General features: G+C 43.3%; 1 protein-coding gene across 5 annotated transcripts; it reads right to left on the bottom strand.

Moving 5' to 3' along the window:
- Window positions 1–21,378, bottom strand: LOC115207609 (protein kinase C-binding protein 1). 5 transcript variants are annotated; one of them, XM_029774870.1, is made up of 21 exons: window positions 20,469–21,378; window positions 13,896–13,966; window positions 13,396–13,547; window positions 12,391–12,612; window positions 11,995–12,108; window positions 10,786–10,851; window positions 10,366–10,458; window positions 10,183–10,270; window positions 10,036–10,091; window positions 9,875–9,952; window positions 9,638–9,753; window positions 9,009–9,514; window positions 8,639–8,776; window positions 8,274–8,432; window positions 7,585–8,118; window positions 6,990–7,481; window positions 2,387–2,586; window positions 2,006–2,086; window positions 1,820–1,898; window positions 1,416–1,655; window positions 1–1,287 (listed from the first exon to the last, which is right to left on the bottom strand). In XM_029774870.1, exons 1-21 carry the CDS (start codon window positions 20,480–20,482, stop codon window positions 1,118–1,120), a joined length of 3,669 nt encoding a protein of 1,222 aa, XP_029630730.1. In that variant the 5' UTR covers window positions 20,483–21,378; the 3' UTR covers window positions 1–1,117. The 5 variants fall into 5 exon arrangements, with proteins under 5 accessions (XP_029630730.1, XP_029630731.1, XP_029630729.1 ...); XM_029774871.1 differs by having other exon boundaries at window positions 20,549–21,378; XM_029774869.1 differs by lacking the exon at window positions 20,469–21,378 and adding an exon at window positions 20,277–20,374.
- Window positions 21,379–27,575: the final 6,197 nt, after the last annotated feature.

Below are 27,575 nucleotides of genomic sequence, written 5' to 3'. Positions count from 1 at the left end.
TTTCAGAACATACTTTATTTATTTACAGAATGTAAACAAACAAGACATTAAATACAACAGTTGATTTAGTCACTTCTCTATACAGGGAGGAATGATTCCATTACAGTAGATTGTAGTAGGAAAATAGTTTGTGAAAATCAAATGACATTTCCTGCTCTCAGATGAGTGAATAAGGTGTAGAACGCTCAAACCTGACACACAAAGACTTGTTCGCTGTAGTTTATAATTTTCAACCAGCTACATTAACATTTTGGAATTATGTGGCAGACACATTGAAAAATGTAACAGCCTTAGATGTAGTGGTATATTCTGTTACCTCAAACACTAGTCCTGTGTTTTCCATAAACATGGTTTATTTCTCAGTGACAACATGCGTATAACACAAATATGAATTCAGGACAAATGGCAGCATTATGATGAACACGAAACCCAAGGGAGGAAAGATAGGCTTTTCCATTTCGGAATGTTTATCTTTAAACCATATCTTAATTCAACAGGCAGTATATTGAACATTATCTCTGCAATAAACTGTATGCAACATTCTGGTATAAATAAATTAACATACATAATTGTAAAAAAAGAAAGACATTTGTGTTAACACTCATCTGAAGCCATGTTCCATTCTTGTCCGTTCACATTGAGTTTGGGCATCTGGATGATCATTGACCAAACTGTCAAGTACCAAAACTTATTATGCACTCCCAATAAATGTTTATTAATATTACAGATAATAATAGATACACTTTCTGATAAACTTTCTATGCATCTTACTCACACACCTACTCCTCAAATTTGGCCATAAAGCTGCTTCTCTATGAGCTTGCAAAGGGAGTGTAATGTACTGCCTGTTGCTGACAGTGATTGCGAGAACAGGTGGTGCCCTCTGGTGGTTACTTGTCCCACAGTACATTGGACATTAATCTCCTGGAAATACAGTAAGTATACTTGAGATGGATAAGGATGATTGTAGATTTTTGGGAAAGATGAAATTCCGGTCATTAACAAAAAAAGAGCCTTTGGATTACTCCAGAGCAGCAGCTTGAAAATATAAAGTGTCGATAGTTTTATGTTACAGGTCCAAGTGCAATAACTCAAAGGTTGGGGCAAGGGCTCAGTGTTAGGAAAGGCTGACAGTGACATTGTCCTTGCTTTTCTCCACGTTAGAGTCTTTGTCTGTGGGGGCGGATGTCGTTCCTCTGGGAGAGGTTTGACCACTTGACTGTCCTGAGGCTTTGTTTGGGCCGTCTGCCGTGGATCCCGACTCAGGCTCTTGCTGTGAGGCTGTCGCTACAAAAGGACAACAGAAATATATAACTATACAATTGTAAGACAATTGATACCTGTAGTCAGATGGATTCAATATTCTTTAACTAATATCAATTCAGCTTTGAATATGGCTGGTGCGTGTGCGTTACCAGATTGTGTGCAGGACTTCATGTGTTCTGGCCAGTGGGCTTGCTGGCAGGGATAGTCACAGTAGCTGGTGTTCCAGCAGCAGTAGAATATGGCCTCCTTCTTGCAGTTGGCACACCACTGCTTCTTCTTGGTCTCATCTACCGCCTGTTGTTTCTCCACCTCCATCTGCTTCTTCACCTCCGCCATCAGTCGCTCCCTCTCCTGCTCCAGACTTTGCCTCATCTCCGCCATGGTTAACTCTGCACATGCACACACATCAGACAATAACATAACCTTTTCTGTAGAATAATGTGATTACTTCTCCTTAGTCAATGACATTCATTGTTATACTGACAGACAGTCCTTGACCCAGATTTGCCAAGGTCATCTGCAGTTTAAGCTAGAGTAATGCAAAGGTCTTTACCTAGATTGTGCTTCATTTCTGACAGCTCCTGTTGATGAAGCCACTGCAGTTTTTCTATTTCAATTCTCAATCGTCTAATCTGTGTGGGAGAGACAAGGATATACACTCAGACTCCCCAGTCATACAGCTAACTATTATAGGCATGGTTGTATTCAGTCCCTTTGAGGGTGACCAGCAGATACCTACCTCTGCTAATGTGTTCCCTGAAGTGTTTTTGGAAAGGTCTGTATACAGCTCAGTCACAGTCCCTTTGATTGTATCCATTATCTGAGGGAAAAAGGAGACCTGAAGCAAAAACTTTCTGGAAGTAAGCTTTATGCAATCTCTTTGAATGTAGACCCATCACACTCTTGAGTACCCAAGAAGCCAATGACTAATCATTCCTTAAATAAAAGACAGATAAAAGAAAATACATATTTAATCTATCTGCCATATGTAAAATTGTCCCCCAAAAGTGTGCATGCTTCAATAAGCCTTGCTCCAAGCACCAAACCATAATACTGATAGTGTAGTGTACAGCCTTCAGCTTGCTTACTCTGGCCATCGATCCAAGCCTCGCATACTTACTTTATTAGTGTACTTCGCAATGTCAGCTGCTACGTCTGCTGATGCGGTGGAGATCTTGAAGTCCCCTGCCATGGAGGATGGGGTGGAGGGGCCACTACCTAATCCAGGGGCTGCCATCATGGCCACATAGGGTGGGGTACTGGTCACCAGGGTAACAGACGACGTGGACGTACTAAGTGGAGGGTCTTTCTGCTGGACAGCTAGAGTAAACAACAAGAACCAAGACTAAATCAGTGACAGGGTTTAGACCCTTTCTTCTTTAATGTTGCTGCCCCTGTCATCGCCAAGCATATCTCTGACCATTTTAACCTGTCTCCCTCTCTGGGGAGGTTCCCGTTGCTTGGAAGGCAGCCACGGGTCGTCCTTTATTTAAAAAGGGGAGATCAAGCTGATCCTAACTGTTATAGGCCTATTTCTATTTTGCCCTGTTCATCAAAAACTTATCAACTGACTGGCTTTCTTGATGTCTACAGTATTCTCCTGGTATGCAATCTGGTTTCTGCTCAGGTTATGGAAGTGTCACTGCAACCTTAAAGGTCCTCAATGATGTCACCATTGCCCTTGATTCCAGTGTTGTGCTGCTATTTCTATTGACTTGCCCAAAGCTTTTGATACGGTAGACCATTCCATTCTTGTGGGTCTGGTTTGCTAACTACCTCAGAGTGCAGTGTATAAAGTCAGAAAATCTGCTGTCTCAGGCATAGCCTGTCACCAAGGGAGTAACCCAAGGCTCAATCCTAGGCCCCACGCTCTTCTCAATTTACATCAACAACATAGCTCAGGCAGTAGGAAGCTCTCTCATCCATTTATATGCAGATGATAGTCTTATACTAAGCTGGCCCCTCCACAGATTTAGTGTTAAACGCACTACAACAAAGCTTTATTAGTGTCCAACAACTTTCTATTTCTTTAATAACCTTGTTCTGAATACCTCCAAAACAAAGGTCATGTGATTTGGTAAGAAGAATGCCCCTCTCCCCATAGGTGTGATTACTACCTCTGAGGGTTTAGAGCTTGAGGTAGTCACCTCATACAAGTACTTGGGGAGTATGGCTAGACGGTGCACTGTCCTTCTCTCAACACATATCAAAGCTGCAGGCTAAAGTTAAATCTAGACTTGGTTTCCTCTATCGTAATGGCTCCTCTTTCACCCCAACTGCCAAACTACCCTGATTCAGATGACCATCCTACATTACGGAGACGTAATTTATAGATCGGCAGGGTGCTCTCGAGCGGCTAGATGTTCTTTACCATTTGGCCATCAGATTTGCCACCAATGTTCCTTATAGGACACATCACTGCACTCTATACTCCTCTGTAAACTGGTCATCTCTGTATACCCGTCGCAAGACCCACTGGTTGATGCTTATTTATAAAATCCTCTTAGGCCTCACTCCCTCCTATCTTAGATATCTACTGCAGACCTCATCCTCCACACTTCAGCAAGCAGGCCTTTCTAATCGACCTGGCCCGGGTATCCTGGAAGGATATTGACCTCATCCCTTCAGTAGAGGATGCCTGGTTATTAAAAAACGCCTTCCTCACCATCTTAAATAAGCATGCTCCATTCAAGAAATTTAGAACCAGGAACAGATATAGCCCTTGGTTCTCTCCAGACCTGACTGCCCTTAACCAACACAAAAACATCCTGTGGCGTTCTGCATTAGCATCGAATAGCCCCCGTGATATGCAACTTTTCAGGGAAGTTAGAAACCAATATACACAGGCTGGTAGAAAAGCCAAGGCTAGGTTTTTCAAGCAGAAATTTACTTCCTGCAACACAAACTCAAAAAAGTTCTGGGACACTAAAGTCCTTGGAGAATAAGAGCACCTCCTCCCAGCTGCCCACTGCACTGAGGATAGGAAACTCTGTCACCACCGATAAATCCACTGTAATTGAGAATCTTAATAAGCATTTTTCTACGGCTGGCCATGCTTTCCACCTGGCTACCCCTACCCCGGTCAACAGCACTGCACCCCCCACAGCAATTCGCTCAAGCCTTCCCCATTTCTCCTTCTCCCAAATCCAGTCAGCTGATGTTCTGAAAGAGCTGCAAAATCTGGACCCCTACAAATCAGCTGGGCTAGACAATCTGGACCCTTTCTTTCTAAAATTATCTGCCGAAATTGTTGCAACCCCTATTACTAGCCTGTTCAACCTCTCGTGTCGTCTGAGATTGCCAAAGATTGGAAAGCAGCTGCGGTCATCCCCCTCTTCAAAGGGAGAGACACTAGACCCAAACTGCTACAGACCTATATCTATCCTACCTTGCCTTTCTAAAGTCTTCGAAAGCCAAGTCAACAAACAGATTACCGACCATTTCGAATCCCACCACACCTTCTCCGCTATGCAATCTGGTTTCAGAGCTGATCATGGGTGCACCTCAGCCACGCTCAAGGTCCCAAACGATCTCTTAACCGCCATCGATAAGAAACAATACTGTGCAGCCGTATTCATTGACCTGGCCAAGGCTTTCGACTCTCAATCACCACATCCTCATCGGCAGACTCAATAGCCTTGGTTTCTCAAGTGATTGCCTCGCCTGGTTCACCAACTACTTCTCTGATAGAGTTCAATGTGTCAAATCGGAGTGCCTGTGGTCCGGGTCTCTAGCAGTCTATGGGGGTGCCACAGGGTTCAATTCTTGGGCCGACCCTTTTCTCTAAATACATCAATGATGTCGCTCTTGCTGCTGGCGAGTCTCTGATCCACCTCTACGCAGATGATACCATTCTGTATACTTCTGGCCCTTCTTTGGACACTGTTTACTACCCTCCAGACGAGCTTCAATGCCATACAATTCTCATTCCGTGGCCTCCAACTGCTCTTAAATACTAGTAGAACTAAATGCATGCTCTTCAACTGATCGCTGCCTGCACCTGCCCGCCCGTCCAGCATCACTACTCTGGACGGTTCTGACTTAGAATATGTGGACAACTACAAATACCTGGGTGTCTGGTTAGACTGTAAACTCTCTTTCCAGACTCACATCAAACATCTCCAATCCAAAGTTAAATCTAGAATTGGCTTCCTATTTCGCAACAAAGCATCCTTCACTCATACTGCCAAACATACCCTCGTAAAACTGACCATTCTACCGATCCTCGACTTCGGCGATGTCATTTACAAAATAGCCTCCAATACCCTACTCAATAAATTGGATGCAGCCTATCACAGTGCCATCCGTTTTGTCACCAAAGCCCCATATACTACCCACCACTGCGACCTGTACGCTCTCGTTGGCTGGCCCTCGCTTCATACTCGTCACCAAACCCACTGGCTCCAGGTCATCTACAAGACCATGCTACGTAAAGTTCCCCCTTATCTCAGCTCGCTGGTCACCATAGCAGCACCCACCTGTAGCACGTGCTCCAGCAGGTATATCTCTCTGGTCACCCCCAAAGCCAATTCCTCCTTCCAGTTCTCTGCTGCCAATGACTTGAACGAACTACAAAAATCTCTAAAACTGGAAACGCTTATCTCCCTCACTAGCTTTAAGCACCAGCTGTCAGAGCAGCTCACAGATTACTGCACCTGTACATAGCCCTTCTATAATTTAGCCCAAACAACTACCTCTTCCCCTACTGTATTTATTTATTTTGCTCCTTTGCACCCCATTATTTCTATTTCTACTTTGCACTTTCTTCCACTGCAAATCTACTATTCCAGTGTTTTACCTGCTATATTGTATTTATTTTGCCACCATGGCCTTTTTTGCCTTTACCTCCCTTATCTCACCTCATCTGCTCACTTTGTATATAGACTTATTTTTCTACTATATTATTGACTGTATGTTTGTGTAACTCTGTGTTGTTGTATGTGTCAAACTGCTTTGCTTTATCTTGGCCAGGTCACAATTGTAAATGAGAACTTGTTCTCAACTTGCCTACCTGGTTAAATAAAAGGTGAAATAAATAAATAAAACATACAACACCCATTCTGCCAGTCACATGCTGGCAGAAAGGTCCCCAAAGCACACACATTCCTGGGTCGCTCGTCTTTTCAGTTTGCTGCAGCTAGAGACTGGAACGAGCGGCAACAAACACTCAAACTGGACAGTTTTATCGCAATCTCTTCATTCAAAGACCCTATCATGGACACTCTGACTGTTGTGGCTGCTTTGCGTGATGTATTGTTGTCTCTACCTTCTTGCCCTTTGTGCTGTTGTCTGTTCCCAATAATGTTTGTACCATGTTGTGCTGCTGCCATGTTGTGTTGCTACCATGTTGTTGGCATGTTCTGTTGCCATGTGTTGCTGCCGTGCTATGGTGTTGTCTTAGTTCTCTCTTTATGTGGTGTTGTGTTGTCTCTCTTGTTGTGTTGTCTCTCTTGTCGTGATGTGTTTTGTCCTATATTTTATTTATTTTAAATTCAAAAAAAAAAATCCCAGCCTCCGTCCCCGCAGGAGGTCTTTTGCCTTTTGGTAGGCAGTCATTGGAAATAGGAGTTTGTTCTTAAATGACTTGCCTAGTTAAAAGGTTAAATAAATTTAAAAAAATCACAGCAATGTTTTTTAGGCCTGCAGTTGAACCTCAGTTTTTTTGCTGTGTCCATTTTCTCTGTAGTGTGCTAATTTAATTTTCAACTAATACTGTGGTGTACCTTTGACAGATTGCCTGGTCTGGTACCGCATGCTTTGGGAAGGTTGCTGTGGCAATGAAGATGTTGCAGATGCTGGCGTTTGCGGCATTGTCTGTGGCTGGCCTGGTGATGCTGCCTGCAGCTGAGGCGTATCTGGCTGCTGATTCTGTTGCTGCCGCTGCACCTTCTGCATGTGCCACTTCTGGGAGGAAGTCTGGAACTTGTTGGTGGGGTTCCACACCACCGCCCGCTGCACCACCGGGACAGTCTCCCTGGGCAGCAGAGGGCGCTGTTTCTTCACTGCTGTGGTGGCAGAGGAGGATGTGATGGGGGCCATCGGTAGTGTGGCATTGGGGAGTGTGGTGGGGTCGATGGTGGTGGAAGAAGCAGTAGTGAAGGACACCATGTTTAGAGGGATGGCTAGTGGAGAATGTGATGAATCTTTTATACTGGGGGTTAAGAAATGGGCTGTGTTGTTTTGAGATGGAGTAAGGGAACTTGACAGGGCTTTACCTACAATGGAAAGAAAATATTAATAACAGCATCTGTTTTGGTTAAACTTTTTTCTTGCTTTCATATTTTATCACCTAGTGATAGAGAACAGGAGGACTCTCACCCTCTGTCTTATTGGCTGGTGGATTTTTGGTGGCGCGTGAATCTTTCCTACTCTTCTTCCTGTCTCTGCCCCTCTGGTCCTCCCCCAGGTCAATCACCAGCTCCCTCTCAGAGTCGGAGTCGTCCACCACAGATGGCTGCCTCGCCTCCTGCTTCACCTGGGGCTTCTCTCTGGATGCCGGGGACACTGGGGCTGCTTTTGCTTCCTCTGGGGGCTCTTTGTCCGAGTGTACACCCTGCTTCTCTTTAGATGAGGATTCAGAGAGGGTAGATGGTGCCCCCGCATCCTCAATGGTTACCGTGGCAGTTGCTGGCCCCTTTGTTTTGACCTCATTTAGGCTGGGGGGCAGGGGGTCTTTGGATCCCCTCTTGGAAGGGTCCTTCTCGCCCTTGTCATTGGCCTTTGTGTGTTTGCCTGCCTTAGGTTTCTGTTCCTCGTCGCTGGCGTCACTGTCACTCGAATCTGATTTATCAGAGTCCTCTGAGTCGCTGTGTTCTACTCCCTTATACACATCCTCAGATATCTCATCTATACCTGTACACAGCAGAGGGGAAATTGTGGTAAATGTATAACGTCAAAGGCTCTTTTGGTTGTTTTCATACAAATGAACAAACTGAAAACAAAGTAGCTGACTGGTGCTGCTATCTTCATAAGTGGTGCTTTACTAGCGGTGTGGCGAGTTCACTCACCTAGCTGGGCCTTGCAGCTCTCAATGGTTTTGTCCAGGTTGAGCTGGAAGCGGCTCCTGATCTGTCTCTTGGGCGAGGTGAGGACTGGTGGGGCCCCCTGCTGTTGCTGCTGTACAGTCTCACTCAACTCCTTTAGGTCCATCTCGGCTTTGCTACGGTCTGACAGGCCAGCACACAAGATCACAAACAATGTTATTGATTGGTTGAAATCCACTCCAATCACTAGACCAAGTAGGAATGTCTCTACATATGGTTAAGGTTTATGGATATGGTTTTGCTGTCATGAAGCCTTTCCTAGGTGTGCTAAATAGGTGAGCTTTGAAGATGATTGTGGTGTGACTGAGGGCAGGTGTGTGGCAGCTCACCCAGGTTGAGGTTAAGGATGCTCCCTGTGAGAGTTGCTTTCTCCTGCTTGGGGACTAGAGCAGGACACTGGGAGTGGAACGGTTTAGGGCTGTTATTGGCACCAGAGGCAGGACCAGGTCGAGTGGAAGCAGGTGATGCTGTGGAGAGTGCGCAGACATATCTATCAATGTCATGCTCTTCTTAGGATCTTAATTTAAGTGGTAGGTATTAAAAAAATAACTTATGACAATTGTACGTTGAAGAAATCAACATGCCCTGTGTTTACAGTTCTTGATTTATACCGAAAACCAGAGTCTAGGTCACTGTTACAGTATATTTCATATTCCCCTAGGACTCCAGACTGTCAGAGAGGCAGTGTGCAGTACCTACCTGTGCAGTCCATGGACTCCTCCCCAGCACTGTAGTGGCTGACTGGGGCTCTAGCCGGGCCCTTGTCTGGTGTATCCTGCTCTCCATCAGAGCCTGTGTGAGCAGAGGAGTTGGTGCTCATGGGCGAGCGGGGCATATCTGTCAGGGAGATCCTCCGGCCTGTACTCCCTCCAACTCCACCCATGCCCCCGTCAGACAGCATGCTCCTGGCCAAGGGCATCTTGGGAGATGCAGTCATGTCAAAGTTGAACTTGATCTTCTCCTGCTTCTCGGGCCGGACCGAGCCGGACGAGGGGTTGGCAGGATCCAGCAGCATTTGGTACTGGTTGTCAGGGGTGTAAGGTGTCCGGAAGGGGGCATAGTTGAACACTCCAAACTTCTTCCTCATGTTCTCTACGTAGACCTCCATCTCCTGCATGGCACTGTTGAAGATGCTCTTAGTCTTCTTCACAGAAAAGGGAATCTCCCTGGACATGAGGTAGCAGTTGTTTAAGGGGACCCATGCCCTGGAAGGTGAAGAATAATAATACAACGCAACAGCTGAATAGACACAGAGGATAGAGACAGAGAGCTGTGAAATACCAAATGTACTGATTAGTATAAGTGACATAGTTAAGTACCAAAAGTACCTGTCGTGCTGCCCGAAGAAACGAGCATCCACCTGCCCGTCTTTGTCCCGCAGTGCTTTGGCAGGCCAGAATGGAAACCCCTTCAGTTTGGCCCACACCAGAGGGTGAGGATTACTCTGAGCAAAGTAAACAGGAAGACTAGTTATCATACTGAGACCATTATGCAGACCACATTCAGTATACAGAAGGTACTACAAATCAAATGTATGACTCGTTTAGCACAAGCTTTGAACTCACACATGGCTCACAGAACCAGTTGTCTCTCTTTTGGCAAGCTGACAGATAGCACTCCGGACAGACCTCAATCTCATTCATCTGAAAGAGAAGAATCATTGTACGTGTAAGAAGAATCTTTTCTGAAGGCCTGAAAGAATCTTTGACCGCATACCCATGCTTACCTCATGTTCACAGATTTTCACTATGACTTTAGCTGTGGCAGTGAGCTTATGATTGCCTAAAATAAAGAAGGTCACAGTGAGTAATCATTACAAACCAGTTATTGATAACCAGTAAAAATCCATTGCAATCAAAACAGGGACACAGACCTCCATTATAAATTATGCAGTTGTGTAAAATCCATTTCACATCTGCCAAGAAAGCTTCAGTGCAGCCATACATTTTCTTTTTTGTATTCTGGAAAAATAAAATAGAAAAGGTCAGTGATCAACCACTGAGGTTTGGGATTGTAGTTCTAACCCCAAAGAAAGAAGAACAGTACATTTTCTAACCTTCTCCAATGTACCGAGATCCATGGCGTGAAATATATACTCTGCATAGTCCGGATGCTGTTCCAGAGATACAGGCTTCTGGAAGGGTTCCGTCTGGAGAAGAGACACAGTGAATTAACCTTCATATTCCAATTCCAAATAGGTCACACTTAGACCAAATCCTAACTTGAGACACACTCATAGCCAAAACTTTAATGTAAATATATAATTGCAATTAATTCAAGATTTAGGTTAAGATTTCAATTGCATCTCAATTTAGGATTAAGCCTCCACTGCATGACCTCCACCACCACAACCCATACAAACACTCTACCACCCCAGGACAGACAACAGCAACTAAAAACAGACACAAAAACACTCCAAACAGGAGGAAAATAACGGGGGAAATATGATTAGGTCTTTTTTTTTGTGTTTGATTACCCAATTAAAAGCCTTTCTCTGCGTGGCGCCTGCATGGGGGGAGTGAGATGACGAGCGTGGTTGGTCCTGAAAAAGAGTAAGAGGGGCAACTGTATCCTCACCACAACACCGCTTTCCAAACTGGACCCTTGGTTCAATGGTTCCTTTGTAGAGGAGAGGACTGGCTAAAAACAGGCTTGGGTGGTTTAGTGTTGTTAGAACACCCTTACTTATGGCTTACCATTTTGTAACCAGAACACCAAAGGATACTTCAGACTTTTGAGTATAGTAACTAAGTTCACAGTGTATTGGGGAAGGGACAATGGACCTCATCACTGATGGAGCACAAAATCAGGAGAAAGCATTGAGCAGTCTTAAAATCAGACCATATAAACAAGCACACAACTATTCTATTGTGTTTGTGTGAGAGTTCTGTTCACTCACATTGGAATTACACTGAGTGTACAAAACATTAGGAACACCTTCCTAATATTGAGTTGCATGCCTCTTTGCCCTCAGAACAGCCTCAATTCATCGGGGCATGGCCTACAAGGTGTCAAGTGTTACACAGGGATGCTGGCCCATGTTGACTTCAATGCTTCCCACAGTTGTGTCAAGTTGGCTGGATGTCCTTTGGGTGGTGGACAATTTTTTATAAACACGGGAATGTGTTGAGCGTGAAAAATCCAGGAGAGCTGCAGTTCATGTCACACTCAAACCGGTGTGCCTGGCACCTACTACCATACCCTGTTCAAAAGCACTTCAATATTTTGTCTTGGCCATTTACCCTCTGAATGGCACACATACAAAATACATGTGTCAGTTGTCTCAAGGCTTAAAAATCCTTCTTTAACCCGTCTCCTCCCCTTCATTTACTCTGAAGTGGATATTATTTAACAGGTGACATCAATAAGGGATCATAACTTTCACCTGGATTTACCTGCTCAGTCTGTCATTGAAAGAGCAGATGTTCCTAAAGTTTTGTACACTCAGTGTATATGAATTTTACTAACGCTGCTCTCTCTATTCTTCAACAGTTCAATATCTACTGTCAAAACAATTAGTCAATAACAACAGTTAGAAAAGGTAGAAATAAGTAGTTCTTCCATGACAATGTGGTGAGGGTAAAAGCAGAAGCACAAGCCTTTGGAATATGTGCCCCACATACAGTTGATTTAGCATGTTACTGTGACTGATCAGTCAGTTGGAGGAGGAGGTCAGTGCACTTACACCTGGCTGTTTCATCTTCTGGAGTGAAAACTTTAGCAGGTAAGACAGCTGGTCTATTGTTAGCATCGTCATTGCTTTACTCTGAGTCTCTATGCACTCTGCAACTGTTATTTTCTGAAAGAAAAGAGAGATCTTTTGTTAGCTTCAAATGTATATTCCCATTTCAAAGGATATTCCCAGTATCAAGCTTCATTTTACTACCTTGACCACATCTTATACCAACATGGTCAGAATTTCTTGTAACTCCAAGATTTTTCTCAACTCTGTAAATTCCATAAAATAGGGATGTCTGTCATCATGGTCCGGCCTCAACCCCCAGCCTCCCATGCATTTTAAAGTTCTAAAGTTGTCTTCCTGGTAGACAACTGGTTTTTGGTCCCACCCACAAGCGAGTACCTCACATTCAGGGCAGAACCAGTCACCCTCGGGCTCTGCGGGTAGTTTGAGGCACTTGGCGTGGTACACCCTCGGGCAGAGCTCACAGCAGAGCACCTGGCCCTCGCGGTGGCACAGCCAGCAGTAGAAGTCATTTCTGCCGTCCTGCGGCACAACATCAACAGGGTCTGTGGTGAGTGCTGGCTGCTTCACATAGTAAAAGGGACCATGTCTTAGTTCTGACTGAAATGCAGGCAAGAGAAAGAGAACGTTTGGGGTTTCAAAATCAGGTGTGAGATTACATGAGCAGCATAGCAGACATGAAAAAAACAATTACAAATGTTTTTCAAAAACGACAATCTACATAGTAACTGTCCAAAATAGACCACTTAGAACCAACCCTGTGTTGCGACATAAGGCATTAAAACATTGATTAATTGACCGTTCCTGGTATCAGACTGGAAGAGAATCATTACTGTAGATTATATTACAAATCCACTTTCAAAGGTCAAGACAGTGAAAAGGATCAGTTTGAGAAACTAGCATGGCTTACTGATTGGATCTCATAAGCAGTCTGTGTTTTTGGGCCACACCGATTACTTTTTTTGCATTGATACAAGCTTTGATCCATGGCTTTTAAGCCCAGGTTGCTATTGTAATTTACCATTTATAAAGATAAAAGTGCTAATCATTAATAGTCTCAGTGTGAGTGAGCAACAGCCGAAGCATCACCAATCACTTGATTTCAGTAGGCAAAATTTGTAAAACAAGCATATAAACACATTAATGAAACAATTATTTAGATAAATCTTATTACATAGTATTAGGTCATATAGGCTTAATGTAACACTATAAGAAAATATAAACCTCAAACATAAAATAGTCCCATGGCATACCAAAAGACAACTGGAACAGAAAATGTTATACACAGGTTTTAGTAGGATATATTTCAGTGTAACAGAAACCCATCAGCCTCTGAAAGCACAACAGTGTGAGCACAGAGAAGCAGGGAGGGGGAGGTCGCACCTGGTCTTTACTGCTGCTGACCGCTCCTGGCTTCTTCTTCTTTTTGACCGGACTGGGGGAGGTCTCAGCCGGGGAGTGACCATTAGACGAGTGAGGGGGGCTGGGCACCTTGCGTTTCTGGGCCGCCCGCTCCACTGTCCCAGGGTCTGAAACTGCAGGGAGGGGGTTAAATGTCAGGCAAGCCAACATGACAGATGTATTATTTCCCAGAAGAAAGTGTATGTACTGGCCATAGAACAGTAAATGTTCATTGTTTTCATACAGTACAGAAGATAAAAACCGGTTACCATAGTGATAAGACATGACAGCGATATGAACAGAAGCAGCACATTAGCCTCCATCTTGTACCGTGTGTGATTCAGCTCTGTACCACACATACATACAGTAGCCTACACTCAACATGGGAGCAATAAAATAAAGCCTTTCACCACCACCACATACTGCCTGCAGGCATAGGCATAAATAGGTGGAAGTACAGCTCAGCTTTCAGTGTTTCTCACCTTTGGATCGTGTAGAGATCTCCATCCCCTCTACTGCATCCGACTCAGTCTTCACCTCCTCCTCAGCCAAACTGGCAGAGAAAGAGAGATGCACTATTAAAGCCCTGTTATGACAATACCTACAGAAAGACTCCCAACATAGATCAATTCATCTAATTCCTTTTTACAGTTTGACTCTGTTTACACCAGACATTGCTTCATCTACAGTATGTTCAGTTTGCACGTGGTTTCGCAACACCATCTACTAAGTAACAATCATAAATTACACTGTATAAAAGCATCTGCTGAAATATGTGTGTGTAAATGTAAAACCAAAGTCTCACAAATTTTATTTGTGTGGATCTAGTATCATTTTCAGAGGAAAGACAATCCCGTCTGGCTGTAAAGGTCTGCTTCAACACTGACTCACTCTCTCGGTCTCACTACAAATGGGGTTATTCTTAGAGTGAGAGTCCATTTGGCCCGGAGGCAAACTCTGTCTAAACCAATCCTGACTGGACACAGACTGTTCGCTTTGGTGCAGAGGTATCATAAATCTACAGGCTATGGCCAGCAAGAGTCCCTCTCTTATTGGGAGAAGGAACATGTCTAGTAAAGCAGTGTTCTAATGTTCAGAGTTCCAGAGTGTGAAACTGACAGAATGTGATTAGGTTGAAGGTCAACAATCATCTGTCAGTGCCTCAGAACAATGTCTCAGGGATTAGATTTGCTTTTCTGGAGCCATGCATTTCATAACATGGGGTTGAATCCTATCTACACATGAACTCAAACCCATAAACCATGCATTGATGTCAAAAGTGGATTTCTCAAATGGACAACTTACACACATCTACTGGAATTGACTGGGCATGGATGTTATGTAACTATTATTAACTAACAGCTAAATGCGTTCTAGTTTCAAACTCAACATGGGGTGGTTCCATATGATTTCAATTACTTTCTGATTGCACCTCTTTTGATTTGAACAAAACCTTCCATACATGTTTTCCCATGGTAGAAAGGGACTTTTTGAACCTGAATACTAAAACATTCAGGAGCTAGAGGTGCTCAAAGTTGACCCATTTTGCATACCCCATTCTACCATGAGACATCCGTGTCTTCCCTAAAAAAGATAAACGGTTGAGTTTGATATAATTTGAAGGCTTACAAACAGGGTTGTGAAACTATTTTATGATTGCATTTTTTTTAAAATGTTTTAAATAACTCATTTTTTCAGCTTTAGCATCAATTACCCAAAAACAAACATATGTGGACACCCCTTCAAATTAGTGGATTTGGCTATTTCAGCGAAACACACTGCTGACACATGTATAAAATCGAGCACAACGCCATGCGATCTCCATAGACAAACATTGTCAGTAGAATGGCCCGTACAGAAGTGACTTTCAACGTGGCACCGTCATAGGTTGCCACCTGTCCAACAAGTCAGTTTGTCAAATTTCTGCCCTAGTCAACTATAAGTGCTGTTACTGTGAAGTGGAAACGTCTAGGAGCAACAACAACTCAGCCGCGAAGTGGTAGGCCACACATGCTCACAGAACAGGACCGCCGTAAAAAACGTCTGTCCTCGGTACTGAGCAACACTTACTACCGAGTTCCAAATTGCCTCTAGAAGCATCAGCATAAGAACTGTTCGTCGGGAGCTTTATGAAATGGGTTTCCATGGCTGAGCAGCCGCACACAAGCCTAAGATCCCCGTGGGCAATGCCAAGCGTCGGCTGGAGTGGTGTAAAGTTCGCCGCCATTGGACTGGAGCAGTGGAAATACGTTCTCTGGAGTGATGAATCATGCTTCACCATCTGGCAGTCCGACGGACAACTCTGGGTTTGGCAGATGCCAGGAGAACGCTACCTGCCCGAATGCATAGTGCCAACTTTAAAGTTTGCTGGAGGAGGAATAATGGTCTGGGGCTGTTTTTCATGGTTCGGGCTAGGCCCCTTAGTTCCAGTGAAGGGAAATCTTAATGCTACAGAATACAATGACATTGTTGACGATTCTGTGCATCCAACTTCTTGGCAACAGTTTGGGGAAGGACCTTTCCTGTTTCAGCATGACAATTCCCGTGCACAAAGCGAGGTCCATACAGAAATGGTTTGTCGAGAATGGTGTGGAAGAACTTGACTGACCTGCAAAGACCACCTAAACCCCATCAAACACCTTTGGGATGAATTGGAACACTGACAGCGAGCCAGGCCTAAACGCCCAACATCAGTGCCCGACCTCACTAATGCTTGTGGCTAAATAGAAGCAAGTCCACACAGCAATGTTCCAACATCTAATGGAAAGCCTTCCCAGAAGAGTGGAGGCTGTTATAGCAGCAAAGGGGGGACCAACTCCATATTAATGGCCATGATTTTGGAATGAGATGTTTGTCCACATACACTACATGACCAAAAGTATGTTGTAGCTTAGACCCTATTTTACATCATCTGAGGTGTTTGTGTTGTGAGATAATAGAATAGACATTTCCATTCAAGTTGACATTCGACAATGGGTGGACCAGAGGCCATCTTTCTGGTAGTGATTGGAAGTTAAAATTTAAATTCCATTTAAATGTCAGTGGCGAACCACCTAGATTGTAGGGGTCTGAAGGGATAGATCCACTTTTTCTAAGATTGAAATAAACACTCACCCTGCATTCAAGAAAATGCCATGTCTCAACCAATGGCGGGCATAACAAACACTTCAGATGATGTAAAATAGGGTTTAAAAATGTGAGGTTATGCCTTTTTAGATAAATTATGTTAAAGCTTAAAAAAAAACAATAATTTCAAGAAATCATAGAATAGATTGACAAACCTGTTGGTAATCTAAAAATGATATTAAACTCAACTGTTCGCATCACCCATGAATCCTGAGCCCACAACCATTGGGCCCCAATACCTACTGAGACAGGTCAAGGCTGAACTGAGGCCAGGGGCAATGGAGAACCATCAGCTCTAAAACTGCATGGTGACTACAATGCCATAGTCGTTTCCCTCTAAAATGGGACTACCCCAGTCTCATGCGTTTTATATCCCTCAAGTCAAGAGAGAAGCAACTCAAACATTACTGTTTCATTGTCTTGAACAAACACAGCCCCAGCCCTATGAACACATCATTTAAATGCACACTTCCTTGAATTTAAAAAGGTACTTTCTTGTGGGAAAGCCACTGCTTCATAAGAAAACTGTCAAACAGGTTTTACGCAGTATCAGCGCAACATGACCATCCTTGTTTTTTCAGACACCAATGTGTCGATCCCCTTGTTTCAGACATTTTTTTCCGCCACGGCACAAGCCACTGTCTCACAGCTCAGATGGGTTCCATTTCACCAGCTTTTTATTTAGCTCTTGGAGAGAGCAGCATAATTAGAATGTGAAAGTGTGGGATACAAAGACAGCAGCTCCCTGTTAGAGAAGCAAATGTAGTCCCTTTTCCACCATTTCTTTATCACCTCTGTCTCCCTCTTCTCCATCTTGGGGGCAGAAAATGACAGAGACAGAGCACTGGCTTTACTGGCCTCCACCTCTGATAAAGGCTTTCAGCACAGACAGAGTCTGCCTCAGCAACATCCCCTCCTCCTCCGGTCAGATACGCAGAGCAAGAGACAGTGAAAACACACTTAACCAATGCCTACAACACCCTTGTAGTTAAAACATTTCCGAAAATACATTATTTTCATTAATATAGTGATATAATCCCTCCCACGCCCTCTCTGACAGAACACCCATGCTTCAATGTAGGAAATTGACAGCATACCTTTTTTTCTCTTTACGCACAGAATACAGATTCTTCAGCCTTTTTTAATTGTTATTCTTTCTTATTTAAATTTTTTTGAGGCCGGTGGGGGATGAGACAAAGATTGGTGCAGAATTTTCCAGAAGGGCCTTGCTCTCCCTGCTGCTCTCTCTGCGATTGTCAATCTTTAACCTCAGCTGTGGACTGCCGATTGGTTTGAGCGCCACACGGAGGTGCCTGATTGGGCGCCTGGCTCAGAGTGCCACACAGGCTCTCTTCTCCCCTATCTCCTCAGACACAGTGCTGCAATGCAGAGAGGATTTCTCCTCACTATCACAAAACCCCTGGAACCAAGTCCCTCACTCCCTCAAAGCCCATATAGTCCTCACTGGTTGTGTGCATTTTCTAAAACATGGCGGATGCAGTTACACAGGCAGAAAGGGAGCGTATCAGATTCCCTCCCATCTCACTCCACAGCTATGAGGCAGTGTGTGTGGCATCCATTTTGAAGACATTCCCTTATTGCCTGCCTGCTGAGAACACTGCACACACGACGCTCCAGTCGAGACGAGCTGCTGTAGAGATCATACACAGCTTACCAGTAGACCGGCTCACAGGAATGCAGGAAGGGCCTTACATTGAGCACAAAGACAGGGCTGAAAATGTCACAGGCCTCAAAATCAAAATGGACGGCTGTGGTTAAGACTGGAGAACATGCTGCCAACACCCTTTTCTTCCCAGTCCAACACTTTCCTACTGGCTTTTCCTCTGGACCTTTACAATGTGTCTCTACTTGTAACCAACAGTGGTACTGCTATTACTTATTTTATTCTGCCAGTACCACTTTGAACCATCATTTCTATTTGTAGTTAAATAAATACTAATGTTGCCATTAAAAAGATTATGATAGACAAAAACAATGATGGTTTAACATGGAGAACAAATCTGAATGACATGAAGGCTGTTAGAAAAGGTCAGACAACACAGGTGTGGTGAATAAAAGCAAAAGTGGCAGCATGAATTGGTTTTCTTGTTTGGACCATTATTACAAAGCCCAGTTGGTGGTGGCTCTAGAAAACCCTTCTCTCCGTAGGGTTTTCTGCAGTTAGCGTCGCCCACTGCTGGCCATGTGAACTACAATTCTGAACTACAATTCATCGCTTGCTAAGCGGTTTCCGAAACATACGGCCCTTATCTTTCATATCAGCGATAAAGAATCTTTCAAATAAAAAAGATACACTTACTGTAACGCTAGCAGATTTTCACTGATCCATACACTGTGTGCCTCCAGTTGACTAACTACACTTCCTCCCCAGTTATGCTTACACACAGGTGCACGGTAGATAACTATTTAGCACAGGTGGTCACCTTTGTTTTCTGTCGGTCTTCCTTAAACAAGCGCTGTAACACGGCGTTATGGCCGTGTGGGAATACTTATAAAAGGTGTGTATTCATTTAACCTTTTGTGTTTAGAAAAGTACTTCTCGCTGATATGAAATATAAGTTTATGTTTCCAAAACAACTTAAACCTGACGCTTGCTGTAAAAGTTTTTTAACAAAAGTCCCCCAAGAAGAAGATACATTGATCAATGGGCGCTAAAGGTAGCTAGCGTCTATCAATGGGTTAAGTCGGTGGCAGCACCTCAAATCCTCACGCCAGACAGAAATGAAGAGATTATGGGCATTACCAAAGACCATTCACAAAAAGGCACTGGATGAAAAGGTTTGCTCTCCATTCAATTCATTAAGAAGATCCATTGTACGGTAAAAAGTCATGGGTTTGACTCCGTGAATTAGAGGCAATTGGCATTACATGCCAGAAATTCAGGAATAATATGATAGTTTGCATGGTTGTTGACAAAACATCTGCCGACATACAGCATTGGTCTATGTGTGTGAATTATATGAGTTCTCCTACAAAATTAAATATTCTTATATCCTTCTTGGGATGATATTTTTCTGGCCGAGGCTGTCTAAAACAGCCCTGCTTCCCTTCGTCAGGCTTCACATGATATCACCCAGAGTGCCTAGAGCCAAGGCACAGAAAGGGGAAGCTCTCTGAAATGGCTGCCACTCCACAGCAAAGAGAAAGCAGTGAACTGAAAAAGACCATTAGGCAGATTTTCTCACAAGATACTAAACCTTTGAGGAATATAATCTAACATTCAGAGAGATTTTAGTTTGGCTAGTTGTTCAATATAAAAATCCTGTTCAATAATTAAACATGCTAAAAGAAGAATGCAAGAACTACCTGTAGGTATAAACAGTAGTCTGGAAAAACAGACTGTACAGCCATGAGAATATGCCTTTTTAATAGTTGCCCTTGTCTGTCCTCAATAAAGATTGCTTTCCTGCTTAAAAGGGCATACGATTAAAAGCAGTGCCCTGCTCTAATACCACTGAGGCCTAAATCATTCTTGCTGTGCTGTCATTGCTGAGCTGTCTCTTTACCATCTGTTAAATCCACTGGGATCCCATCTTGAATGTTACAGCTCTCACCTCCCCACACCTTCCATTTTGAATGTACAGGCCTGTGACACAGTCATAAACCCTTACAACCTGACAGCCAAGCCAAACGGATCAATCCTGTTCCTTATTCCAACAGGGATATATTCCTCTTGCCATGCTATAGTCTGTAAAAAGGTAGTAAAAAAGGCTGACCCGTATGTGATCAGAGACATAACCAGCAGAGGCAGCCTGCTGTGCTGTACTCTGCTCTCCTGCCAGGCTCCACTACTGTGCTGTGGGGACTCTTCCCCCCTCTCTCCCTGAGACAAACCTATATTCCCAAGGCACAGAACATACACAGTAGCTGGTAGCTTATTAAAGTGAAATAATGAAAAGCAAGCTTACCTCTGTGGATGCATGGCTAAAAAACTCAGTGTTTTATGTCAATGCTTATTAAAACATGGAGGACAGCCCTCTGTCCTCACCCTGCTCAGAGCACAGCCACGGCTCTCCAGGCTGGCCGATCGGCTGCTAGGATAGATACCAAGCTGTGAGTGGCCTGCTCTCACTGGCAGGATGTAAGGCTGCAGCTGATTGGCTGGGGCATTTCCTGACTGCTAATCTTTTGTTCCGCACAGTCAGGCAGGAGAAGCGCTGTGGACAGAGGGAGAAACAAGGCCCAAATCACAAAATAAACCATTTCACAGCACAGAACATCCAATAAAACCACATGGTGCTGTAATCCATGCTTGACCCGTCTATATTACAAGGACATTTGGTTGTATTTCACAAAATACAGCAACAGGAGCACGAATACTGGACAGGCCCAAGGCCACGTTTCAGAAAAGGCCTGTTTCATAGATCCCACCCTTCAGTTCAAATCCTACGCAGTGAAAAAGTGTTGCACAAATACATGAGAGCAAACAAACAGTGAGAGACAGTCAGCGAGGTCGATCTGCAAAGTTTCCCCCTCTTGTAACTGAGATGAACTTGTCCAAAAGCCAACTGAACATCAACACATTACATAACAGTGCAAACAGAGAAAAAAATGTAGATGACTTACTATTTTGAAGACAGAAGTTAACACCAAGTTCTTCTGAGCCATAAAATTCTAATGTGGTCACATAAAAATATACTTTTTATGAACAGATAAGTGATGATTTTATCTAATCAAATAAATACATAATTGCAGGAACTTTTTATGTGATGCTCTGGGTATTTAACCAATTATGTTTCTTTGGCAAGTCTGACTAATCAGGGTTTCAAACCTGTACAGTAGGCCAATACTCCAATGTTATTACCCCACTAACACAATACTATAATTGTGATTTGTCTGCTTTCCTAAGGGACATTTTCTTTAAAGAAACAGACTAAACTGTGGCCTATTTTTTTTCTCTTTACCTTTATTTAACAAGGCAAGTCAGTTAAGAACAAATTCTTATTTACAATGACGGCCTACTCCGGCCAAACCCAGACGACGCTGGGCCAATTGTAAACCGCCCTATGGGACTCCCAATCACAGCCAGATGTGATACAGCTGGGATTCAAACCAGGGACTGTAGTAATGCCTCTTGCACTGAGATGCAGTGCCTTAGACCGCTGCGCCACTCGGGAGCCTATAGCAGAAAGGAGAAATTAAATGAAATACGGGGTTAATCAAACATTTTTAAAAGTAGGATATTCCTCTCTGCAGTTTGACAATGTACAGTAGTGCCTAGGTCCCTGTGCCTATGACATTTTATTTTTGCCCTCGTCGGTACACTGAATGGCACATTGCATTTGCTGAAACTACACAGGGCACCAGTTTATTAACCGTGAGACATTTTGCCTCGTCTCTTTTGCCTGAATAGACAGCTCCATTGTTCATTGTTGGCATTTTGTAGATATATACACACACACACACACACACACACGAATAGGTGTAGCCAAGAGCTGCAGTTCTGCCGAACCTGAAATAGAACAGTGACCTCTTGTGGAGCCAAATGTGAAAAGGGATTGCATGATGTCACCCCTCCCTGACCTCTTAGCGAGTTGCAACAGAAAAACGTATTTACATTCAAATAAACACTTCTTCGAAACGACAAAGGCTATTAACAATTTAGTCAGCTGTATATACATTATCAGTCAAAAGTTTGGACACACCTACTACTTCCAAGGGTTTTTCTTAATTTGTACTATTTTCTACGTTGTAGAATAATAGTGAAGACATCAAAACTATTAAATAACACATATGGAATCATGTTGTAACCAAAAAAAAGTGTTCAACAAACCAAAATATATTTCATATTTGAGATTCTTCAAGTCTTGGCATTCTCTCAACAAGGTTAAATGAGGTAATCACCTGGAATACATTTCAATTAACAGGTGTGCCTTGTTCATAGCAAAATAGTGTAATTTATTTCCTTCTTAACGTATTTCAGCCAATCAGTTGTGTTGTGACAAGGTAGGGGTGGTATACAGAAGAAAGCCCTATTTGGTAAAAGACCAAGTCCATATTATTGCAAGAACAGCTCAAATTAGCAAAGAGAAACCACAATCCATCATTACTTAGACATGAAGGTCAGTCAATGCGGAACATTTCAAGAACTTTTAAAGTTTCTTCAAGGGCATTCGCAAAAACCATCAAGCACTATGATGAAACTGGCTCTAATGAGGACCGCCACAGGAAAGGAATACCCAGCGTTACCTCTGCTGCAGAGGATAAGTTCATTAGAGTTAAATGCACCTCAGATTGCAGCCCAAATAAATTCTTCACGGAGTTCAAGAAACAGACACGTCTCAACATTAACTGTTCAGGGGAGAGTGCGTGAATCAGGCCTTCACGGTCTAATTGCCGCAAAGAAACCACTACTTTTTTATTTAACTAGGCAAGTCAACTAAGAACAAATTCTTATTTACTTCAGCGATGCGCCATCCCATCTGGTTTGGGCTTAGTGGGACTGTCATTTGTTTTTCAACAGGACAATGACCCAACACACCTACAGGCTGTGTAAGGGCTATTTGACCAAGAGGAGAGGGATGGAGTGCTACATCAGATGACCTGGCCCCCACAATCACCTGACCTCAACCCAATTGAGATGGTTTGGGATGAGTTGGACCACAGAGTGAAGGGAAAGCAGCCAACAAGTGCTCAGCATATGTGGGAACTCCTTCAAGACTGTTAGAAAAGCATTCCAGGTGAAGCTGGTTGAGAGAATGCCAAGAGTGTGCACAGCTGTCATCAAGGCAAAGGGTGGCTACTTTGAAAAATCTAAAATATATTTTGATTTGTTTACTACCTGATTCCATATGTCTCATTTTATAGTTTTGATGTCTTCACTGTTATTCTACAATGTAGAAAATAGTAAAAATAAATTAAAACCCTTGAATGAGTAGGTGTGTCCAATCTTTTGACTGGGACTGTATATAAACTCAGCAAAAAAAGAAACGTCCCTTTTTTATGTCCCTGTCTTTCAAAGATAATTCGTAAAAATCCAAATAACTTCACAGATCTTCATTGTAAAGGGTTTAAACACTGTTTCCCATGCTTGTTCAATTAACCATAAACAATTAATGAACACGCACCTGTGGAATGGTCGTTAAGACACTAACAGCTTACAGACGGTAGGCAATTAAGGTCACAGTTATGAAAACTTAGGACACTAAAAGATGCCTTTCTACTGACTCTGAAAAACACCAAAAGAAAGATGCCCAGGGTCCCTGCTCATCTGCGTGAACGTGCCTTAGGCATGCTGCAAGGAGGCATGAGGACTGCAGATGTGGCCAGGGCAATACATTTTAATGTCCGTACTGAGACGCCTAAGACAGCACTACAGGGAGACAGCTGATCATCCTCGCAGTGGCAGACCACGTAACAACACCTGCACAGGATCAGTACATCCGAACATCACACCTGCGGGACAGGTACAGGATGGCAACAACAACTGCCCGAGGAACGCACAATCCCTCCATCAGTGCTCAGACTGTCCACAATAGGCTGAGAGAGGCTGGACTGAGGGCTTGTAGGCCTGTTGTAAGGCAGGTCTTCACCAGACATCACCGGCAACAACGTCACCTATGGGCACAAACCCACCATCGCTGGACCAGACAGGACTGGCAAAAAGTGCTCTTCACTGACGAGTCGCGGTTTTGTCTAACCATGGGTGATGGTCGGATTCGCGCTTATAGTCGAAGGAATGAGCGTTACACCGAGGCCTGTACTCTGGAGCGGGATCGATTTAGAGGTGGAGGGTCCGTCATGGTCTGGGGCGGTGTGTCACAGCATCATCAGACTGAGCTTGTTGTCATTGCAGACAACTTCAACGCTGTGTGTTACAGGGAAGACATCCTCCTCCCTCATGTGGTACCCTTCCTGCAGGCTCATCCTGACATGATCCTCCAGCATGACAATGCCACCAGCCATACTGCTCGTTCTGTGCGTGATTTACTGCAAGACAGGAATGTTGTGTTCTGCCATGGCCAGCGAAGAGCCTGGATCTCAATCCCATTGAGCAAGTCTGGGACCTGTTGGATCGGAGGGTGAGGGCCTGGGCCATTCCCCCCAGAAATGTCCGGGAACTTGCTGGTGCCTTAGTGGAAGAGTGGGGTAACATCTCACTGCAAGAACTGGCAAATCTGGTGCAGTCCATGAGGAGGAGATGCACTGCACTACTTAATGCAGCTGGTGGCCACACCAGATACTGATTTTTACTTTTGATTTTGACCCCCCCTTTGTTCAGAGACACATTTTTCCATTTCTGTTAGTCACATGTCTATCACTTTGTCTCTGTTGTTGAATCTTATGTTCATACAAATATTTACACATGTTAAGTTTGCTGAAAATAAACGCAGTTGACAGTGAGAGGTCTTAAAAAAATGTTGCTGAACATATATCTAGCCACACTAGGCCAAGCTAATTAGTTCAACTGTAAGTCGCTCTGGATAAGAGCGTCTGCTAAATGACGTAAATGTAATGGTAACGTTAGCAGTAAGCTAATTGCCAGGTACAAAATAATTAACTGAAATCTTACTAGGCTAGTTTTGAGAATCATTTAATTTGCTGAAAAAGCTTTTCATAAGTATCGCTGGCGATATGAAAAAAATACTCACCAAAAGTCTCACTTGTAATTAGACTGGGCTATGCCTACTAGTCGACCAACATGTTAATTGGATTTGAACTAGCCTAGGCAACCGATAGTGCAGATCTAGCGCCCATGCACTATGCTATGGGCTGTCTGGGCTAGATTTCACATGCACACTAATAATTCGATATTAAACTGTTGATGGCTGTAGGCCGAGTATGGAAATAGTTATGTAAACACCGTAATCTGTTTATCTTAATCGGCCTAAAGTCAAAATCGAAAGAAGCATACGTTGCTTAGAAAACCAGGTGTTTTAATCGATCTTTCGAATTATTAGGGCATGTAAACCGTTTATTGGTGTATTTGATCTGCGCATGTGCTCGCCCCCGAAGCGCAAGCCTTCTTCTTTAAAGAGAGACGACTCGTTTTCATGCACATTTTTTTAATTGATAAATACTGCATCAAACATGTTAGTTCGATATAAAATTGCGCGACTAAGATCTCCTCGGCAAAAACGTAAAAATCAATGTATTATTTATTAGAGTTATCATTGATTAATTCAGACTGTTTTTGGAACGTGTATACTGGCTACTGCGTCTTAAATGGACAAGCAGCACTATTGCCGGTATTTTCATGCGAGCACTCTCGCTCGGTTCGCCAGCCGAAAGTGAAGCATGCTGAAGCTTTTAACCCTACAACTCAGTTACTGATGCCAACATATTAGCCCAATCCTTAACATGTTTCCTAATCATAAAATGACACATATGTGTACACTGAGTCAAACCCATATTTTCAGTTCACATTTGGCAGACTGGGACAGCAGGTTAGAGAAACTGGGACACCATTATAATACAGTACCAGTCAGAAGTTTTAGAACACCTACTCATTCAAGGGTTTTTCTTTATTTGTACTATTTTCTACATTGTAGAATAACAAATGATAGTCCCACTAAGCCCAAACCAGATGGGATGGTGTATCGCTGCAGAATGCTGTAGTAACCATGCTGGTTAAATGTGCCTGGAATTCTAAATAAATCACAGACAGTGTCACCAGCAAAGCATCCCCAAACCATAACACCTCCTCCTCCATGCTTTATGGTGGGAAATACACGCGCGGAGATCATCCGTTCACCCACACCGCGTCTCACAAAGACACGGCGATTGGAACCTAAAATCTCCAATTTAGACTCCAGACCAAAGAACAGATTTCCACCGGTCTAATGTCCATTGCTCGTGTTTCTTGGCCCAAGCAAGTCTCTTCTTCTTATTGGTGTCCTTTAGTAGTGGTTTCTTTGCAGCAAATTGACCATGAAGGCCTGATTCACACAGTCTCCTCTGAACAGTTGATGTTGAGATGTGTCTGTTATTTGAACTCTGTGAAGCATTTATTTGGAATGCAATTTCTGAGGCTGGTAACTGTAATGAACTTATCCTCTGCAGCAAAGGTTGAGTCTTCCATTCCTGTGGCGGTCCTCATGAGAGCCAGTTTCATCGTAGCGCTTGATGGTTTTTGCGACTGCACTTGAAGAAACTTTAAACGTTTTGGAAATTTTTCGTAGTGACTGACCTTCATGTCTTAAAGTAATGATGGACTGTTGTTTCTCTTTGCTTATTTGAGTTGTTCTTGACATAATATGGACTTGGTCTTTTACCAAATAGGGCTATCTTCTGTATACCCCCCAACCTTGTCACAACACAACTGATTGGCTCAAACGCATTAAGAAGGAAAGAAATTCCACAAATTAACTTTTAAGAAGGCACACCTGGTAATTTAAATGTATTCCAGGTGACTACCTCATGAAGCTGGTTGAGAGAATGCCAGGAGTGTGCAAAGGGAGGCTATTTGAAGAATCTCAAATATAATATATATTTTGATTTGTTGCACACATATTTCTGGTTACTACATGATTCCATCTGTGTTATTTCATAGTTTTGATGTCTTCACTATTATTCTACAATGTAGAAAATAGTAAAAATAAAGAAAAACCCTTGAATGAGTAGGTGTTCTAAAACATTTGACCGGTAGTGTAGTTCTACATTTTACATTTTAGTCATTTAGCAGACGCTCTTATCCAGAGCGACTTACAGTAGTGAATGCATACATTTCATACAATTTCATACATGTTTTTTTTTTCTGTGCTGGCCCCCCGTGGGAATCGAACCCACGACCCTGGTGTTGCAAACACCATGCTCTACCAACTGAGCTACAGGGAATTGTACCCTAATGACAATTACATTTTGTGTGATAAGGAAACAGTGAGGATTTCAGACATGTATAATGTGTTGGGCTAATATTTTGGATAGATGTCTGAAGAAGTTACAGAAGACAGCAATGAAAAAAGTGTCCCACTTTTTCTGAATTCACTCAAATATCAGTACTAATAACAGTACTACAAGAAAAAAATGACAGGATATAGTACTTCAAGAACCAGAGCCTTGCCTAACCAACGTAC

Source organism: Salmo trutta, chromosome 14 (assembly GCF_901001165.1).
Source record: "Salmo trutta chromosome 14, fSalTru1.1, whole genome shotgun sequence".
In the NCBI taxonomy this organism is placed as follows: Eukaryota; Metazoa; Chordata; class Actinopteri; order Salmoniformes; family Salmonidae; genus Salmo; species Salmo trutta.
This window is presented reverse-complemented; position numbering and strand designations above follow the sequence as displayed.

Bases quoted from the DNA above. Each gene is read 5' to 3' on its own strand.
- LOC115207609 (XM_029774869.1), bottom strand. From the start codon at position 20,296: ATGTCTCTGATCACATACGG. The intron at 10,092-10,182 runs GTCTGTGTCCCT...TCTTTATTTTAG, and splicing joins CTGCATAATTTATAATGGAG to GCAATCATAAGCTCACTGCC. The intron at 9,515-9,637 runs GTACTTTTGGTA...TTCACCTTCCAG, and splicing joins TTCTTCGGGCAGCACGACAG to GGCATGGGTCCCCTTAAACA.